Source organism: Sarcophilus harrisii, chromosome 2, assembly GCF_902635505.1.
Source record: "Sarcophilus harrisii chromosome 2, mSarHar1.11, whole genome shotgun sequence".
Taxonomy (NCBI): Eukaryota; Metazoa; Chordata; class Mammalia; order Dasyuromorphia; family Dasyuridae; genus Sarcophilus; species Sarcophilus harrisii.
In genome coordinates this window covers 21,578,861-21,599,810 of record NC_045427.1, presented here as the reverse complement: position 1 = coordinate 21,599,810, position 20,950 = coordinate 21,578,861, and the positions used below count along the sequence as shown (strand labels likewise).

Sequence of the window (20,950 nt, the reverse complement as noted above, 5' to 3'; positions counted from 1 at the left end):
TAAACTATAACTGGTGGCTCTTAGTGGTCAAACTGCCCTTCCCTAATATTTACAAATTATTTACTCAATACCACAAATATTTATTGAAAACGTGTAATGGAATGAGAAGAACTGATTTGGTTCATCTCATTGCTGGGGATGGCCAGGTCCATCAGAATTGCTCATCATATAGTCTTGTTGTTGCTTGTATAATGATCTCCTGGTCCTGCTCATTTCCCTCAGCATCAGTTCATGTAAGTCTCTTCAGGCTTCTCTAAAATCCTCCTGCTGGTCATTTCTTACAGAACAATAATATTCCACAACATTCATATAGCACAATTTACCCAACCATTCTCCAACTGATGGGCAGCCACTCAGTTTCCAGTTTCTGGCCACTACAAAAAGAGCTGCCACAAACATTCATGTATATACAGGTCCCTTTCCTTCCTTTAAGATCTCTTTGGGATATAAGCGTAAACCTTATGTTTCTAAACAAATGTCCCGTATTATTTTTTTACTTAGATCAATCTGGCCAGCACAGAAGAAGTAGTCTATTCTGATATAAAGGAGGAGGTGAAATTACCATCTCTACCTTCACTGCCAGTTCCCAGCCTAACTGAAGAGAAGCAGACCTCAATCTGACTCTGTGTGGTCCTGTCTGAAAACAGGAGGCCCAATAAAACATTTCTTCAGGCCCCTCCCAGCCTGTGGACTTTCTGTAGGGTTTTTTTTTCCTCTTTGTCTTTCACACCAAGAGATTCGGGAACATGCTACAATGAAGACTGAGAAACCTTTGTACTAAAGGCTAGGACAGAGTCAGGCAGGGGAGAAAGCCATCAAGTGAGAAAGAACACAGGCAAAAAGAAGAGACAAATAGAGACGGGACAGAGAGAGAGAGACATAGAGAGATACAGGGACAGAGGGAGACAGAGACAGAGACACAGAGACAGAGACAGAGAGACAGAGAGAGAGAAGAGAGAAGAGAGACAGAGAGAAAGAAACAGAGACAGAGAGAGACAGAGAGAGAGACAGACACACATAGACACAAAGGGAGAGACAGAGACAGACAGAGACAGAGACAAGAGAGACACAGAGAGACACAGAGAGAGGCAGAGAGAGACAGAGAGAGAGAGACAGAGAGACACACATAGACACAAAGGGAGAGACAGAGACAAGAGAGACACAGAGAGACACAGAGAGAGACAGAGAGACAGAGTATATGTATCTGTGCGTGTGTAATTCCGGGGCCTGGTCTCATTCTCCTTTTTCTGCGGGTCAGTGGTACACAGACAAGGAATCCGCCCCATTAGCAGGACCTTTCTCTAAATGCAGGGGAGACATTTAGAGACTGTCTTGCATTACATTTACCCAAGGTGTGCTTGCCCACGTGCGTGCGTATGGACGTGGTCACATGTACAAACACTGCCGCGGGCAGCAGGTGTTCAGCCGGTCCCCAAGGCAGGAAACGAGGCTTCCCCGCCGGTCTCAGGGGCACGGGGGAGGCCACGAAGCGGCTCTTCGTCAGTCCCCGAGCGTCCCCCGCCTCGGCGCCCGCCCTCTTTCTGGCCCGCAGCGGCTCAGGGACCGGGGCGCCCGCGGGGAGGCCGCTTTCCTGGGAAGGAAGAGCCCCTTCTCCCCCCCGGACAGGGGGCGCCCGCAGCTCTGGGGCAGCCCGGGGACCTCCCGACGCGGCCAAACCTCTCCCCCCGCCCCCCCTCAGCGCCGAGGAGAAGCTGTAAACAGACGGAGCCGGAAATGAGTCCTCTCTGACCCAGGCGCGGCTCCGGGGGGAGGGTCTGTACCAGGTGTTACTGCAGTCTCCCCTCCCCCCTGCCCCGGCAGCTGAGGCTCGCGCGCGCCCGTCCCGGCCGAGGCTCTTCCCCTCCCCCGCCCCATAAAGGTTCCCTGGGACGTTTCCCTCCCATTCTCCAGATGTTCCCTCCCCAGACCCCTCAGCAGGGATTCCGCAATGTCTGCTCTCATGGGATCTAAGCTCTAACACACACAGAGGCACACGCACACACACAGAACTCACACACACACAGACACACACTCACACACACTCACACCCACACACACACTCATACACACACATACACACTCTCTCACACACACTCACACCCACACACACACACACATTCACACACACACTCATACACACACTCACACACATACTCACACATACAGACACACACATACACACACTCTCTCACACACTCACACCCACACACAGAAACTTACACACACACAGACACACACATTCACACACACACTCATACACACACTCACACACACTCACACACACACTCACCACACACACACTCACATTTTGTGACTAAACAAACACCAACGGCAGACGGCCGCCAGCTTACCAATAGGCTGCCCTCTGGTGGGAGATCCTGAGAACTACAGGCAAGGAGATGGGACCCGGGACATAATTCGGTTGGGAGACAATTGGAATGAACCTCATCTATAGGAAGCAATTACAGACAACGCTGCAATGAATGAAAATGACTGAGATGGCGTTGACTTCCTAACAAACAAGGCTGCTCCCTGGCGGGCATTACTTCCCCGTGTCCCTGATCCCAGTCACTCAATCTGCTCATGAACCTTCTGAGCCCGAGTCATCATCCGCAGGGCTCAATCCCACTGCTGACCTGAACCCGAAGGCGCCGGCCCGGACCTGGAAGCTGGCGCAGACCTCCCTTCTCTGGCTCTCCCGCGCCTGGATCTCTCCTTCTTCATTTCCTCCTCTTTACTGCTCCGGCTCCTTTCGAGTCCCTGTTAACCTCCCCTCTGCTACAAGGAGGCTTTCCTGGTCCTCCTTCCATCAGGGCCTTCCCTTCCAGGTATCTCTGTGTGCCTTGTTCATCCGTAGGGTTTGCACTTGGGCCCCCGTGACACTGGAAGCTCCTTGAGAGCAGCGGCTGTTTTTGCCCTTCTGTGCATCTGCAACACTAAGCCCAGTGAGTGGCTGCACTAAGCAGCCGTTGAAGAACAATTGGCTTGAAATGGAACGTCTTGGTTCCTGACTTCCCTGTCGCTGCTGCCCATAGAAGGTAAAAGATTCATGAGAAAGGAAGAGCTGGAAAACAAACAATTGACCAGAAAGATGGTATAGGAGGAGCAACACTTCGGCCCAGTGGATAAAGCACAACAGGACCCGAGTTAAAGACAACCTCAGACACTTGATACTTATTAACTGTGTGACCCTTCCTGAGAAGTGACAACCTGTGTTGTAATTGAAGCAGAGCGATATTAAGTGGCAAAGCGACATTTATACACAATAGCAAGTTGTTTCTGTGGTCCCACATGCGCAGTATATAGTTAGTGCATGCACAGTGTTGCTGGTTATGTAAGGATATTCGGGTGTGTAAGGCTGAGAGAATTTGGAATAAATGGACTCCATGTTTGACCATCCACGTGAGTCTCGCCTCTTCACTCCTTACCTATGATCAAGGACTCGGGCTGGTCCCAAGATCCTCCAGAGATCTAGTCTGGACATTACATACTCCATTCTTTATGAAGTAATTGCAAAGTGGGAAGAAAATAATAATGTAAAGGAACATAACTTTGAAGGATTACAGAAGTGATTGATGCATTGTGCAACCATGTCTTCAGAAGACTAATGATGAGATCTGCCATTCCCTTCTGGGTGTGTGATGGCCATCCATGTTCGATCATGACTGATGTGGTGAAGAGCTGGTTTGATTTGCTTATTTGACCCAAAGGAAGACTTCTACTAGGTGAGACAAGGGAGGGGAAAGAGAAAAGGGGGAAAAAGTTACATAGAGATTGGATAAAAGAAAGAATGAAAAGAGCATCGATAAAGCATTAAATTACACAGATTTTTAAAAAGTTCAAAGGGAGTTGAAGACAAACAGTAATTTTGTCATTAATAGGCATTTACAAATTATGTTGAATAGTTCATAGTTTAAGATTCATACAGTCATGGGATCAAAGATTCATAATAGAATGGAGGTGGGAGACTATCGCGTCCAACTCCCTGATTTTACAGATCCTCTTTTTGGTTCTTTACATGAGGAAACAGTTCATGCTTGTGGGTGATTATTAACTTCATACTGAAAGAGGAAATATAAAAGAAAAAAGTTTTAAATATAGATGTATACAGGGTAAAAACAAGATAGTGAAAAAAATCCTAGGTTTAGGGTGAAGGAAAAAAATCAGGAACTTCATTCATTTGTTCAAGTAAGACAGTAATATTAATAGCTCATGTTAAGCACAAGAATAAGGCACTACAGTATGTCTGAAGCATCAGATAATTTTTCAGAGGCAATCGGGGTTTAAGAGATTTGCCCAGTATCACACAGCTAGTAAGTGTCTGAGGCCTGACTTAAGTTTAGCTTCTCCTGACTCCAGAGTCTGTGCTGTATCTACTGCATTACCTTGCTGCTCCATGAAAATTTTTAAAAATTACTTAAAATGTATGTACCAGCCAGGTATGTACCCATACCTAAAATCCCATCTAGTGGAGGACTTGGGTTCAGTTTTGAGACTTAGTAAGAAAAGTAGGTGTTTCAATGGATAGAGCATTGGACCTGGTGTAAAAGACTCCTCTTCCTGAGTTCCAATCTGACCTCAGACATTTACTAATTGTGTGACCTTGAGCAAATTTCTCTCTGCCTCAGTTTCCTTACCTATAAAATGAGTTGGGGAAGAAAATGGCAGAGCAATCCAATATCTTTGTCAAGAAAACCCTAATTGGGGCCACAAAGAGTCAGACATGGCTAAAAAATAAGTGAACAAAAGGGTTAAAGTTTATTGGACATCTGCATTAAGCCCAGCGTATGATATGGGGAGTCTGTAGGAGTGTAGGACCACCAGAAGGCCTTAAGAGAAGTACAGCCAAAAAACAGCATGAGTAAAAGCTTCAGTGCCAATCAGCAATACCTACCTGAAGGAGTAAGATAGGGTGAGCCATTTTCAAAAAAGAACAATAACAGCAACAACAATAACATGTATACACTAAATGGCATAGGTTCTACCTCTCAAAAGCAAACTTAAGTGATTTGCCAAAAAAAAAAAAGGTATTTATAGATAGTAACACAATAATAGTATGAGATCACAATAATAATAGATTTTAATATTCCTCTCTAAGAGCTGAATAAATCCAACAATAAAGAAAATGCAAAGTTAAAGAAACCATTGAAAAAAACATAGTTGACTAACATGTAGAAATTTCTGAATAATAAGTTCAAAACAGTGTTTTTTTCCCCAAAGAGTTCTAATAATGCCATCACAAAAGTCTATCATGTACTAAGAAATAAGGAAATCATAAATGTTCCACGAGGATTTCCTAAAATCTTTCAAGTTCTAGTGCCTGAAATGATCTTGTATTATTTAGTATATATTGACTGTAAATACTTTTGTATATCCATGTTGTCCTCAATAGAATGTAAGATCCTTAAAGGCAGAGACTGTTTCATTTCTGGTTTTGTATCTTCATTGTTGGGCACATAGCCTGACATAGAATAGACTTTTTTCCTGAGGCAATTGGGATTAAATGATTTGCTCAGGGTCACACAGCCAGGAAGTGTTAAGTGTCTAAGAACAGATTTGAACTCACGTTCTCCTGACTTCAGGGCTGGTTCTCTATCCACTGAGCCACCTAGCTGCCCCTAGAATAGACATTTAATAAATATTTATTGATCAATGGAGACAATTTTTAAGTGTCAAAAATAAAAACACATCTTTTACAGACAATAATGCAATAAAATTGAAATGAAGGATATATGGAAAACAAAGAACCAAATTTAAGTAAGTAATAACACCTTCAAATAATAAGGAAGTCAAAGAAGAAATAGGAACAATGAACAATTGTATTAAAGAGAATGATAATAAAGGGAAAATAACAATTGATAAGCAGATAGAGCTCTGGTCTGGAGGCAGAAGACATGAGTTAAAATCCTGTTGAAATGCTTACTAGGTATGTGAGCCTGGAAAAGTCACTTAATCTCCATCAGTCTCAATATTCTCAACATAAAATGAGATTAATGATGGTACCTATTTCCCAAGACTATTGTGGGGAGAAAATGAGAACATATCTGTGAAGTATCTTTTGTTGCTAAGTAATTATTATGTATTTATAATTAATATATAATTATATAAGATGTGATTAGATGCAATATATTTTGTGGAGTACATAATTATTAATAATAATAACATTGTTGTTATCACACATAGCTAAATTCATTTTCACAGAGAGATTCACAACTAAAACTTATATTAATAAAATAGAAAAAGCGATCAACAAACAACATAACATTTTCAAAAGACTAGAAAATGAAAAAATTAACACGTCAATACAAAAAATAAGTCTTAAAAATCGTGAGAGAAATAAAGAAACTTGGGAATAAAAAGACTATAGAAATTATAACAAAACCAGGAAGAGGTTTTATTTTCTAGCACACTAACAAAATCAATTAACCAATAGTTAGCCTGAATGTGAAAAAGAAAAGAAAATCACATTTCCAAAATGAAAAGACAGATTCTTAAGAGAAAGAAAATAGAATTATCAGAAACTATCATATACAAATATATCCATACTATGACACGATTTATATTAACTGAACTTCTTGGGGAGATGATAATAAGCTGTGTAAATGCCCATTCCTTCGATTATTTCTCATTATTTCATTTCAACAAGTTAAATAATTAGTTGAGGTTGAAGTTAATATAATTACACACAGTGCCTTTTTCCATGTTTATTATTATTTTTTATTTTATTATTTATTTATTATTTTTTTATTTATTATTATTATTATTATTGGGTGTAATTATTATTATACCCAATGGTGGATAATAGATTCAACAAAGTTTTAAGGTCTTAAACAAAATGCAAAGGCATGTCTAGATTGCTATTCCTTAATAAAATATGCAAGCTTCTATAATCAAAAATAGGTAAAATTATAGGGCAAATAGTCACTTAATAGCTAGTTTCAGTCATGACCCTGGTGGCCCTCTAAAAAGTGAGACAAATTTGATAGAAAAGTGAAAGCAAAAGACAGCTCTAAGGAGTATGGTTTCTAGGAGCAAAGAAAAAAACCGACTCTTCAGAGGAACTTAGCCCTAGCCTTTGAGGGTAAGGGAATTTCTCTCCTTCCTCCCCTTACTCATTAGTCACAGTGTTTTACAGCAAAACAACTTTCCCAGTAGGAGATGTCACATCTACCAAGAATGGTATCCAATGAGTCAAAGTATATGTCCATAGAAACTTTGTTACTTGAGATTTCAGCTGAGTGACCTACAAATAGCAAAATTGCATCCACACGAGAACAGCATGAGGACTCTACTGTAAGGGGAAATGACATTTAGGCCCTACACTGTCAAGGACACGAGCTGCCTCTGTCATATGTATTCCTTATATTTGTATTTGCATACTCTATTTTTTGCCTACTGTTCTGACGCCGCAAGTGGTCATGAGAGATTATAATCTGTTGTACACTCCATAGGAATAGGGAGGAAATAGGGAGAGAAATTTTGTAGCTCCTATTCTTACAATTCCATTTCAATAAATGTCTATCTTTTGAGCTACTTTGTCAGCTGTCTGCCTGTTAATGGTAAATTCACTGGTGGGAGCTCATGAGCAATAGTTTTTCCAAATTGAAGATGCACAGAGCATCCTGAGTATCTGTTACCCTAGAACCTAACCTGACTAGGATAAGATTTTTTGTCTCTTTTGGCCTGTTTCCTCAGAAGTAAAATATGATGTCAGCTCAGGCCTAGGAATATCACATTATGATATTTAATTCCAATTTTATCCAGTACCTTCTAATTCTTTTCAAATAAAAAATATTCATGATAAAGTATTTAAGATATGATTCTTTACTTTCCACAAGCCTTTGATATCTCTCTTTTTTGGTTCCTGGATCACATTTGTTAACCTATTTTTTTGCCAGCCTCCCTTATCCCCAACTGTATGCTGAAGTAACAGCTGTTAAAATGGGTGCTTAGAGACTTAGAGACTTAGAAGTCTTAGTGAATTCATAGAATTTCTCTAGCACTTTATCCTGTCCAATATATATTGGCACGTAACCAAACTGATTTTCATAATAGTCTTCTGCAAATACTTATTGCATGTTTAATAGTGTTTCTGGCACACAGTTGGTGCTTAAAGTGCTCGTTGATTAATTGATGAATGCTGCACCATGAAATGTTTCTTAATGCATTCAAATCCATGATAAAACCAATTCTTCTGTTTACCTCTGCAACAAGAATCTGGGAGCCATTCTTCCATTCATTTGCATCTTTCTTTGTCTTCTGGTCTTTTTTTTTTTTTTTTTATCAAAAATGCCCAGACTGATAAATTCAATTTTTCTCGATATTGAAGAACTAAGCCCACTCACCGCTTCCACCCATCACCACCACACTTAGTTCTGCTATTTGAGATAAAGTGAAACATGTGTAGGTCGAGGGAAATTAATGTTCTTAAGAGAGCAAATGCCTCCTCCCCACTCTGTGCCCCTAGCAATGTGTTATAGTGGCTTTAACGTAGGGCTTCCTGGTGCTGCCACAGACAAAGTTTTTGTTCCATTCATTCCCATAAGCCCAGAGGTAAGTTCCGCTTAGTTATATAGTACTTCAGCTGTCAGTTAATAGAAGGCCACAGTCTGGGAGAACCAAGCCTAGATGGGGGTCAAAGAAGGCTTTAAGAGTTCCATTTCCCCTTGAAGAATAATGAACTTTGGAGGGTAAAAAGTACTTAGCACTCACAATGCCCTACTTTTTCCTCTTTCAGAAGCAAGAAGAACTGAAGTGTTTGCTGATCCTTACTGTGGAGCTGGTTCCTTGCACCTGCCTTCAAAAACTGGCTTAGCCCTGGAGAAGAGGGAATTTGGAGACTGGAACCATCCTGCATGAGTCACGGGGAAAAAGGACCAAGAGATCCTAGAAAGAATGGGTTGTGAACTCCTCCAGATGAGAACCCAGAGGAGGAAGGGAATCTTTATACCTTGGATGTTCGTTCTGGGAGTGTTTGCTCTGAGGGAGACCAAAGCAGGTGAGTCTGAGGGAATAGGAGTGGCCTCCCCAAGTGAATCAGCCTCCAATACTACGGAGATTTCATAACCCACTCTTAGAAAGAGTCTGGTTATATGAGAGAGAGATACTTTCACTGCTATAGGGAACTTCCGGTTCCATCAACAGTCAATAAGTTTTATTAATAACTCACAATGGGCGTTTAATTGTATTGTACTAAATGCTATGGATACAAGGAAAAGGAAAGATAATCCATGCCTTCTATGAAATTACATTCTAATTGGAAGGAAAACATATACAAAAATCAGTACACATGAAATATAAGACAACTGCAAGTAAATGTTTAGAGAAAAGGACACTAGGTGATGGAGAAACCAGAAAAGGCTTTGTGTAGAAGGGGGCACTCAGGCTGGAACTGGAAGGAAGTTGGGGATTCTAAAAGATGGTGGAATGGAGGATTGGCAACCTAAAGATGGGAGGCAGAAATGAGGAAGGAAAAATGGAATAGTGAAAAGGGCTCAGAAGTTGGACTCTGAGGACCAAAATTTAAATCCTGTAATAAGGAGGTTGAAGTTGATGGCTTCTAAGATTCTTTTATAGTTCTAAGACTAATATTCCATGACCCAATACAAAGGCAAAGGAATTGTAGATGGAGAGAGAATTACAAGGAATGTATAACTAGGTTGTAAAAGGTATAGTTAGGTTTGTAACAGGTTTAGAAAAGTAGATTTGAACCAGATTGTGAAGCAAAACAAAAGCATTTGAATTTGACCCCAAAGGCAATAGGGAACCATTGTAATTTATTGAGTAAGGGAGTGACCTGCACTTTAGTAAAAATCATTTTTAGAAACTGAAGGCTTTACTGATGACTCTAAGAGTAGAGGGCACAAACCCTAGTCCCTTCTTGTCTCATGCATAAGGACCTAAATGCCCCAAAGTCAGAAAACCTTTGCTTAGATCTCAACTCTGCTGTTTATGATCTCTCTGACCTGGGACAAGATTCTTTGTCTCTTTTGGCCTGTTTCCTCAGAAGTATAATATGAGGTCAGCCCAGGCCTTTTGGCTCCAAGAACAAGGTCCTTTGCCTTTTATACGCCATCAGCATACCTAAAAACACAGTGCCATTACCTCTCAGTATTTGGAGAGGGCAATTTTCTCTCTAAACCTTCTCTCTATCTGCTTCTTTAACTCTACTATTTCTACCCAAATATCCAAAGTCTGGATCCCTTCCCAACCATGCCCTGCAGTGAGGTAAATTAGAAACACCAGCTCTTCTCATTATGTTGTCAGCTAGCTAGCTGTGTGAATTTGGCCAGTCCGTTTAGCATCCATAGCCTCCATCTAAGCTTCTGTAAAAATGAGGAGTTGGAACTAGATACTCTCAAAAGCTCTAAAAAAAGGAAGTTGTCCCTATAGTATTGATCTTTAATAGTATGACTCAGTGAGCCTGAGTTGTCTTTTTTAGTGTAATGGAAAGATTCAAGTTTGTTTCTAAGCACTGACACAGACTATTTGGGGGGTATTTGGTCAGTCATTTCAATCTCTGAACCTCAGTTTCTTCATTTGCCAAATGGGATTGCAATGTCTACTTTCTGGGTTGTTATCTTAAATACTAGAGAGATAGTATAGCAAATAAAAAGTGAGTCTTGAAATCAAAAGGATCTGAATTCAAATACTGCCTCTGACACATATTGGCTGTGTGACCTCAGGCAAGTTTAACCTCTCAGTACCCCGGCCAATTCCCTAAGACTGTAAGTCATAGAATAAGTGCCAGTCTACACTAGCAGGGGAAGTTTCTTCACTAGCAGTCACCACTGAAATCATAATCCAGATCCCCACCCCACTCCTTTAAGAAAAAAAATCACTAATGAAATATGTTATTAATAAAATCACAGGAATTCAAATTAAAGGGATCTCAGAAATTGTCTATTTATTCTAACCCTTACTTCTTTTAAATGAAATTTTATGGATTTTTTTGGTTTTCTATCATCAAATTTCCAAAAATAACCTTCCCCTTCCTTCTTCCCAATCCCCATTCATATTCCTATCCCACCCCAACACTCAGTTTCAAATATTTTATTTATATCAATGTCACCAATGTTGTTGGTTAGTCATTTGTCATTATGTCCAACTCTTTATGATCCCCTTTGGGGTTTTTTGGCAAAAGATACTGGATTGATTTGCCATTTCCTCTTCCAGCTCATTTTATAGATGAGAAAAAGAGGAGTAAGTGGCTTCCCCAGGGTTACACAGCCAGGAAGCATCTAAGGTCAGATTTGAACTCAAGTCTTCCTGACTCCAGGCCCAGCACTCTATTCATTGAGTCACCTAGCTGCCTCCATATCCAGTCCCATCATTTTTAAAAATGAGGTTATGAAACACAAAGTTCAGAAAAATTTGACTTAGGCAAGTATCAGAGCTTGTATTCCAACTCCCTTCCTCCCTCTTTCTCCTTCCCTTTCTCTCCCTCTCCCTCTCCCTCTTGCTTTCACTCTCGCTTTCTCTCACTCTCAATCTCTTTTGCTCTCTTTTTTTCTTTCTTTCTTTCTGCCTCTCTTTCTCTGTGTCTCTTTTTTTTCTTACTTTATCTTTTTCTTGAGCTTTTTTTTTTTTTAACTTTCTCTGTCTCCGTGTCTGTCTGTCTCTCTCCATTATTTCTATAAAATTGACTTTGCTATAGGATGTGGACATTTGGGTGCACACATTCTGTACAAGTGGATAGCTCTAAGCTCAAGCCTTCTTAAAGCTTTTTTCAAGCTAACCCACAAATTCCACCTTAGTTCTATTCCCAAATTTCTCTTCCTGCTTCTCTCTAAAGAACCAACAGAACTATTTCTCACAATTCCTTTGTTATTTTTGGAAGGATCTTCTTTCTGGTGTCAGTTAGTGCTGGTTTTTTATATTTTATAGACAGAAAACTGAAACTCAGAGATTAAATGGTCACAGAGGTCATGAGGGGAAAGGAGGGATTCAAACCCCATTTCAAGTCCAACATTCTGCCCATCAATTACATTTTGATTTTCAAAGGAGTTCATGCATGCAAATTGTTATATTTGTGCCTTTTCTAATATTTTAAAACTTTTTTGCTTTAGTTTCAACCTATAACTTAGTGAAGAAAACTCTCAGTTCGTGAACACACTCCAATGGTGTAAAGGGACCACAATGGTCTTTGACAGTTGTCCAGACTAGAGAATAGAGAAGTGAAGCAGAACTTGAATCCAGCTCTTCCTGAGCCACAGCTTCTCTTCCCTATTCCCCACTGTCTCTCTGCTCTACAATAATGCTTTATCATCACTTCCCTTAGTTTCTGCTTGTGCTACAGGGGGATACTCTAAGTCCAGAAATAGTCATCAGAGGAGAGTTTGTGAACTTCAACCATTCGAGAACTTAGACACTTTGGAAGGACCCAGTTTCCAGCTTCCCTATCTCTTCCTCTACATGCCTCCCTCCTAGGATTTTCCTCTGGTCCCATAGATTGCATAGGGTTAGTAAGAGGAAGCAATATGTGGAATTAAAAAGCCACAGGTTTTCTGGATTTGCCCTCATCACTCTCCATCAGGAAATGAAAAGAATGGGGAGGGATGGGTAAGAAAGCATGTTTAGATGCAATAGTCACCCTCTCTGTCATCCAGCCCTCCACAACCTGGAGACTCAGTTTACTGGGTTGGCCATAACCGACAATCTTCCAGACATCATCTTCAATGTGTGGGTCGATGGCCAGCTCTTGTTCTCCTATGATACCCAGAACAAGGAGCTGCTGATCAAACTAGGCTGGGCCTACCCACCTTTAAAGAACAAACTGATGGAGAAACTGAAAGAGCATCTGCAGCAAGGAGGAGAGGATGATTTGCGGCGTTTCTGTGCCTATTGGATGGTCTCTTACAATGAGACTTGGGGTGAGTTTCCTCCACCAGAACCTGATCCTTCCCTCTTTCACCCCTTCCCACCTCTTGACCATCCTTTTCTACCTTCCTCCCATGAAGATGTCAAAGTCTGTTCCTAAGACATTGACTCAAGGGCTTGAGTGTGCTAATAAATGATCAAAGGATCTCCAGACGGGCTCCTTCGCTGTTGCAATTGTCTCCCAAAGAAGGATCCAATTCTATTCCTTCCTTTTCCCCACAGAGGTTCAAACAACCCAGATCACAGTTTTCTGCGAGCTGGATGGAGACATCCAAGTGGACAGCCGAATGAGGGTTGGTTTTGATGGGGAGACTGTCTGCCAGTTAGACGAACAGAGTGAAGGATGGGTAACCAAGAAGTCAGAGGTCACACGCTTCTGCAATTATTTGGAGGAAAGTGTCCAATGGGACAGGATACTAGTAGATGAATGCCCAAGATTTCTGAAGATTGTCCTGGAACTCTTTCACCTAAAAGAGAATGGTAAATCTCCAGACTCCCCTTCTCATGTAGAATCATAATCTTGTAGTTGAGAGTAATTGTGACTCTTGTCAGCCATCAACAGGAGACTAGGATATAGCTGGAAACACTCGGCATATACATTTCCAAACTATCTATATAGAGCTTGCTCTGAGAAGACAATGTATCTACAAGTTAGCACTGCTATCAGTGAGATGTACAATTCATGAAATGGAAGGATGACAATCCTCAGAGAGATTCAAAGACTGAAACAGAGAGAGAGGAAACAAGAGATGAAGGAAGACAGAGAATCAGAGACTATCTCCCTAACGGTGCTTGGGAGGGAAATGCTTTTTAAACCTTAAAGGAGAGTGTGGACTGTTACTTTAATATTATTATAGGAGGATAAAGTGAAGAAACAGTGGGACATAGATCTAAAATACTGAATACCCTTCTCTCCCCAATCCCAGAGGCAGCATCAGAAGGGGTTTTTAACCTCATTAATCTAACTTCCTGGAGAATCACCTGACTGCTTATGGAGGGGGAAAAAGTTGAGGAAAGTCAAGGATAGAAGCAAGAGTCGATTGATAAATTCTTATTATTGTTAAGCACTCACGGTATACCAGGCATTGTGTAAAGAGAGACAAAAGCAATCCCTGCCCTCACATCTAATGGGGGAGGAACCATGCAAATGATGTATATACAAGATACATAGATAAATATCGAGATCATCTCTGAGTGAAGGAGAAGAAGGAGAGAGGTCAGGAAAGGTCTTCTGCAGAAATTAAAATGAGAAAACCAAGGTTACTAGGAGGTGTATCTGAGGAGAGAGCACCCCAAGCCAGTCATGAAGACAGCTCATGAAAAGGCACAAAGTTGGGGGCATGGAATATCTTATCCGAGCAAGAGCACAAAGGCCGGTGTAACTGAATGGAAGAGCATATCAAGGAGAATAAGGGATAACAAGACTGGAAAGAAAGGAGGCATCTTATTGTGAAGGTCTCCAAAGGCCAGACAAAAAGTTTTCTATTTGATGCTAGATGTAATGAGGAAATAGTAGGTGTTCACTGATCTTTCAAAATGACAGCCTCATTTTTCTCATTTGCTCCCAGAGCCCCCTGAGGTGACCGTGTCTCGCCATGATGGCCTAGATGGCAAGATCACTCTCTTCTGCACAGCCCGGGGCTTCTACCCCCGCCCCATCCTTCTCCACTGGGAAAAAGATGGGCAAATGGGGGTATGGGGAAAGGAGACCTCCAGTGGCACCTTGCCCAATGCTGACGCCACCTTCTACCTCCAACTGACTGTGGAGCTTGAGCTGAGTGATACTGGAGATGGTTATACCTGTGTTGTAGAGCACTGTGAGCTAGGGGTGCCTGCCGTGTACCCAGGTGAGTAAACCCAAAGGCCTACGAAAGGTCTGGCAACTGGGACTATGTATGGGGGCCATATAGATTAGCTCACATAGGCTAATATGCAGCTCATAGGATATCGTGAAGAGATAGTTCTGAAATCTTGCCCACCCCTCTCCAAAGGAGACTTTGATTCCTGCTCAGAAAGGAACAAGAAAAAGGGGCCATGAGGCTGGCTGTTCTGCTTTCCTCAGAAAGAGGGTACCAGAAAGAGAGTTTCTTTTATATCTATCCACTCCCCCCCATATATCACCAGACTAGAGGAAATGATTTTTAGGTCCAGTCATTTTCCTAATCACTATCCCTAAGTTAAAAAGGAATGCTCATTATATCCAAAAGCTTATTCCTTCCCAGTAAATGCTAATTTAAAAAAAATTATCACAAATAGTGAATGATGAGCAAACCCATTCAGCCAAGTCTATAGACTCAGAGAGGCTTAGAAAATATCAGACAATCCACAGAATGACTGTGAGCAAAACATTTCAGCTCAAACCATGGTGCTTCCAATATTGCCTGAGAGGAAATTCCCATAAGTCTCTAGGGAAACAAACTAGAAAATCAGGAATAGGTTAAGGTCCTGGGTCCTCTGCTTGCCCGCTATTTCTCAAAATTTTTTCTCCCTATCTCTAGACAGTCTAGATACAAATGTCTAGATATGTCTAGATATAGAGAGAGAGATAGAGAGATAGTCTAGAAACATGTTTCCTCTCTTGAAACAGATCTTTTCTTTCTCAAGTTTTTCTGCCAACTTGACCTTTCAGAAAGGGGTATAGCATTAAATAATTATTTTTTCCACCAATAAGAAGAGTGCTATGTAATGCACCAAACTTGAATCTCAAATTACATAAATAGTATTCAAAGGAACCCCAGTTTCCTTTTGAAAATGATGGGATAATTGAGAAAAAAATCTTCTTAATGGTCTCAGATCTGCTATTGAAGGGGAAGGGATTCATATGGCAGAATGCTTCCAAGTTCCCATAAGAAACAATGCCATGGAAGAGATCCCATCCACTTTTCTGTCTGTTGCCTCTGCCTTCCCTGCAGCACCAGGGAAAGTCACCAGAGGAAAGTCCTGGGAATTGTCTCTAAGTATCTCAGCCACTACCATCCTGCTTCTGGTCTCAGCCGCAGCCTTCATCATATGGAGGAAAAAAGATGCATGGGGTAGGAACAAGGACAAAGGTGGGAATGGGGGGGAAGATCAAAAGTAAGAAGGAACTGGTGTTCCCACAGCAATTCAAGGCCTGAGTACACTACAAGGGCAATATTTCAGGAGTATTTTTTTTTTTTTTTTTTTTTTTTTTTTGCTGGAGGGCAGGTGGCAGTTAGCCATATGGATCCCTCTGCTGGATATTGGAGGAAAGACCAAAAGCAGAGGCCCACCAGTCACTGACTAATCCTAGTGTGTGATGGAAAAAAGTCAGTTCCATCCTGTCCTGGTGGAAAAGAAAAGACTGCTCTAGGCCACGAGAAGCCCTTGTTCTTTACACATAAGAAGATTCTAATGTGCTCATTGCTAGACTAGCAAATTCTCACATGGCACCATGTGGCCTGATCCTCAGTATTAAATGAAAGGCTGTCTTTAGGTCTTTCCCCAACAGGGCAAAGTCTTTTTCTCTAGTTCTCCCAGGTCTTTCTCTAGAATTCTCTCCATCTATCCCACAGGCCACAGGAGCCAAGAGCACAATGAAGAAGAAGGTAAGAGACAAGGAGATGGGAGGGCCAAGGGAAGAAAGCTACCAAGTGGTACTCAGGAGGTTCACTGAGGGATATGGTAGGGCTAATGGAGGAGAAATGTATATAGAAGGAATCCCATAATTTTAGGCTCCTCCTAGGCAACAGATATTGGGGAGATGAGAGGATTCTAAACATCTAAACATTCTAAATATTCCAAACATCTCTTTCCACAGGAATGTCATCTTGTTAGGAGAACTTTCTCCTTCTTCCTTTTCCCCTTCCCCTTCTAATTCTTCTTCTTCTCTCAACCTTCTTCTCTCCCTTACAGAAATTAGGGAGTCCCCCAACTTCAAAGTATATTGATGAAAGGGATGTTTGGTTAAAACTCACTTATTTTCATATTCCACATTACAAAAAGTCTTAAAATCTAGATGATCAAATGAACAAGGATTTATTAAGCACCTACTATGGGCCACAAGAAAGGCAGAAATAGTCTCAATTAGTTTGCATTCTGATGAGGAAAACAACATACAAAACAGTATACTTAGAGATAGAAAAAAAAAACAACAGACAAACAGAAATAGAGAAAGTTGAAAGCAACAGAAACAAACAAAAAAAATTGAAGATAATCTCAGAAAGAAGGCTCCAGGATTTTTTTGCAAAAGTATAATTAAGCTGGGACTTGAAGGAACCCAGGTAAGCCAGGAAGCAGAGATGAAAAAGGCCAGGCTTCCTCCACTGAGAGAAACACCCAGTGAAAATGCTTGGAGTCAAGAAATAAGAGTGTCTTGAACAAAAATCTGCAGGGAGTCAATGTCAGCTGAATAATGAGATTGAAAGTCAAGAGCACAGATTTTAGAAGCGAATGAAGGAAAAGTTGAGACACTGATTATAGAAGGCCCTCTCAAAGAATTTAGTCGTGAAAAGAATCCTGTAGCTAGTGAGGAAAGATAAAACAGATGAAGGGTTTTGAGTATGGAGGACACATGGACATGTTGGTAGACATCAAGCAAGCAGCCAAGAGACTGAGAGAGATTGACGATTCATGACTTCATCCTCATTGGAGAAAACAGTATGGAATGGGATCATTTGTTCATATAAAGGGGTAAGGAGAGGAGCTCCCTGTTCCTATGAGATAGAGATAATGAGGAGACAGTAGGGGAAGGCATCTTAGTCACATGAGATTAGGAGGAGAGAATAAGAGGAGTTCCCAGTAAATGGCTTCAATCTTTTCAATGAAATAAAGCAAAGTTCTCAGCTGAGGGAGTGAAGGAAGGAAAACTCAAAGGAGGTTTAATGACCAATTAAAAGGTTTAGAAAAGTCTCTGTCTCGAAGTCAGGAGGACCCGAGTTCAAATGTGATCCCAGATACTTAACACTTCCTAGCTGTGTGACCCTGGGCAAGTCACTTAACCCCAATTGCCTTGGGGGGAAAAAAGTCTTTGTCTTGTAACCTAGGGACTCATTTAGAGATGTATTAAAGGATTGGTTCATTTCAGTGAGGCCCACTTGAAATTATATAATATAAATCTGTGGGAGATCAACCAGTACAGTTTCTTTATTTTTTCTTGTCCCTCCCCCCAAAAAAGTTATTTAAAGAAAACATGAAAGAAAATAGAATAACTCATTTGTGAATGAGTAGATGATAAATAAATGACTGGAAAAGCATTTATTAATTTTATCTCTAGTACTTAGCATAGTGCTAGAGATAAAAGTAAAAAAGAGAGACAGTCCTTGCTCCCAAGAATATTTCATTCTACATGAAAAGGCCCAGTAGTTCTGCAGGTAAAATAGCAAAGCAAATGGTAAGGTAAGTTTCTTGTTCTTGAGGAAATAGAAACAATCACCAGGTATAAGATGAACATATCAGAAAATATAAAACAAAGTCTGAAAAAAAATTTTCACAAAAAATTTTTTGCACAAAAAATTTTTTTTTAAATCTCAAAAATAAAATGGCAGAACAGGAAGCAATGGGTGTGACCAATATAACTGATGAAAGTTGACCAATCCCAAGAATAGAAAGACTTGATAAAAAATACTCTCAATCAATTTCTCAGTACCATTAAGAAATAATCAAAGGAGATGAGTTGATAACTTCCTCCAGAGAAAATACAGATAATAGATAACCCTAGGGGAAAGAAAATGCACTTTAACAAAATATATATATATATATATTTAAATTACAACAGATTTGATATACCATTATATACCTGTTAATCCAGAAAAATTAAATAAAATTTTATTTGTTAGTTTGTGCAGCAAGGCCCACTGGGTGGGTAGATAGCTGGCTTCTGAGTCCAGAAGACTGGGTTTAAGGTCTACTTCAAATCATATGACTCTACGTGATCCTAATGGTTTTGTGATCCTGTATAAGTAACTTCAACTTTCAGTGCTTGAGAGAGCTCTAAGACTGTAACTTTTAAAAAACATGCCAATTTGCACTGGTAGGAAGATTTTCTTCCCCTGGGACTTCCCATACTAGCTCTGATTCCTATATCATTTTAGGGTTTCAATTGTGTTTTCCAAACAACAATTCCATGCTGTAAACTTCGCAAGTATTATGTGAAGGGCCTGTGATTTTCTTGACATAGACTTCATCTATTACTTAATGAATGGTCTAAGCTCAGAAAATTGTCCAGGTTCCCAGAGCTAGTAAGTGTTAAAGAGGCAAAATTTTAATCCAAGTTTTCCTGATCCCAAATCGTCTAAGCTAGAAAGCCATGATTCCATGATGACCCTCTTCATGTCCTATTATTCCCACTTTGCAGATGAGGAAACTGAGATCCTATGAGAAATAGGTTACAGCTATTAGTCTCCTCATGATGAAATAATGAAAATGATGAAATGATGAACAATGAGGCTCAGAAAATGTGACTTATGTAAAGTCACACAGCTGGAGATGGAGTCAGTAATGTCACCCAGTCTTTTGGTACTTTACACAGTGCCAGTAATTTCCATCTATATAGTTAACTCTCAGTGAGAAAATTCCCTCTTTCAGAGGAGATCCACAACTAGTCAGGAATAGGGAGATAGTTTTCTTGGGGCACTCAGAAGCTGAGTCACTTGCCTAAGGTCATGTATGTATCAGGTAAGACTTGAATTCAGGTTTTCTGACTCAGAAGTCACTAATCTAACAGCCATTCTGTTACTATTAGAGTTACAATCATACTTCTTCCAGTTACCAAGTTTAAAACCTCTACTTCTTCTCACTGACCCCTCATATCCAACCAATGGTCCAACCTTATCATTCCTACTTCTACAATAGCTCTCCAATACGTTCCCTTGTCTTTATTCAATAGCTATCTCACTACTTCAGGTCCTCATTGCCTCTCACCAGGATTCTTTGCAATCAGTCCCAAATTAATCACTGCCTCGAGGTTCTCCTCACTCCAGTCCACTGCTAAAGTGATTCCTAAAGCACATGTCCAACCGTGTCTTTGTCCTACTCAACCAACCCTAGTGACTTCCGACTAACTCTAGGCTCAAACATAAACCCCTTACTTCTAGTTCGGAACAAACTGGCCCCTTCTTGTCTTTCTAGTCTGTGTGTACCTTACTCTTCTCTAAGTCCATACATGATCCCATGTCTCCAATCTCTCTTTGTCTGTGTCCTCCTGGCCCCTGCTCCACTGATAAAATGGCTACTGTAACTCCATAGGATTTTTTAACAGATGTGAAAAGGGCAAGCCAAAAATTTGTAAGCATTCACGGAAATGCAATAAAATAAAATCCCAAAGTAACCGAACATAAAGAAATGCAAATGCAAATTACATACAAATAAGGAATCAAGCTGTGGGCACTGAATGGGAATTTGGGAGAACTGAATCTGAATCCCACTTCTCCTCCATATTAGCTGTGTAATCTCAGACACATGGCTGCTCCTTCTGGGCCTCTTCTTGATCTGTAAAACTACAGAGCTGCACAAGGAGGTCTCAAAGGTACCTTCCACTGCTACAAGAGTCCACTGAAGAGGAAGAGGAAGCCGGGTGCCATCTTGAAGCAATTTTGACAATTACAGTGGACATGACAAGTATATTCTTACATAATCAAAAGAAGACATATAAGGCAAACTATTGAAGAATGTAAAACATGGATATCAAATAGTGGGAGAATGCAAAAAAAAAAAAAACACAAAATATTTTTAAGTCCTTGGCACTTTTTTGCCATTGCTTTCTCATTCCTTCCTTTAAATATAAAGTTGTTCCTTGTCAAATTAAAGCAATCTTCAGAGCAGACTGACTGTCTTTTCCCTTATTTAACCAAACAAAATCTCTTGGCTTATATGTTTCACACTGCAAAGTATTTAAGAAATTAAAGACACATAAATCTCTTTAGATGTGATGATGCATTCTTTTTCTTCTGTAAAGTTGCTTGGGTTTGTAATTTTTTTTGATGAGGCAATTAGGATTAAGTGACTTGCCCAGGGTCACACAGCTTGGAAGTAGTTAAGTGTCTGAGGTCAGATTTGAATTCAGGTCCTCCTGACTTCAGAGCTGGTGCTCTACTCACTATGACACCTAGCTGCC

General features: G+C 40.5%; 1 protein-coding gene across 6 annotated transcripts; it reads left to right on the top strand.

The window, feature by feature from the left end:
• The first annotated feature begins 2,298 nt into the window (after nucleotides 1–2,298).
• On the top strand, nucleotides 2,299–20,739 carry LOC105749123 (class I histocompatibility antigen, F10 alpha chain). Of its 6 annotated transcripts, none has more exons than XM_031949735.1 (8): nucleotides 2,299–3,725; nucleotides 8,738–8,998; nucleotides 12,609–12,872; nucleotides 13,102–13,359; nucleotides 14,448–14,726; nucleotides 15,792–15,911; nucleotides 16,413–16,445; nucleotides 20,278–20,739. In XM_031949735.1, the coding sequence occupies exons 2-8, from the start codon at nucleotides 8,896–8,898 to the stop codon at nucleotides 20,283–20,285; spliced, it is 1,065 nt and encodes a 354-aa protein (XP_031805595.1). In that variant the 5' UTR covers nucleotides 2,299–3,725; nucleotides 8,738–8,895; the 3' UTR covers nucleotides 20,286–20,739. The 6 variants fall into 6 exon arrangements, with proteins under 6 accessions (XP_031805595.1, XP_023350954.1, XP_031805597.1 ...); XM_023495186.2 differs by lacking the exon at nucleotides 20,278–20,739 and adding an exon at nucleotides 16,658–16,989; XM_023495185.2 differs by lacking the exons at nucleotides 2,299–3,725; nucleotides 20,278–20,739 and adding exons at nucleotides 8,384–8,553; nucleotides 16,658–16,989.
• The last annotated feature ends 211 nt before the right edge of the window (nucleotides 20,740–20,950 follow it).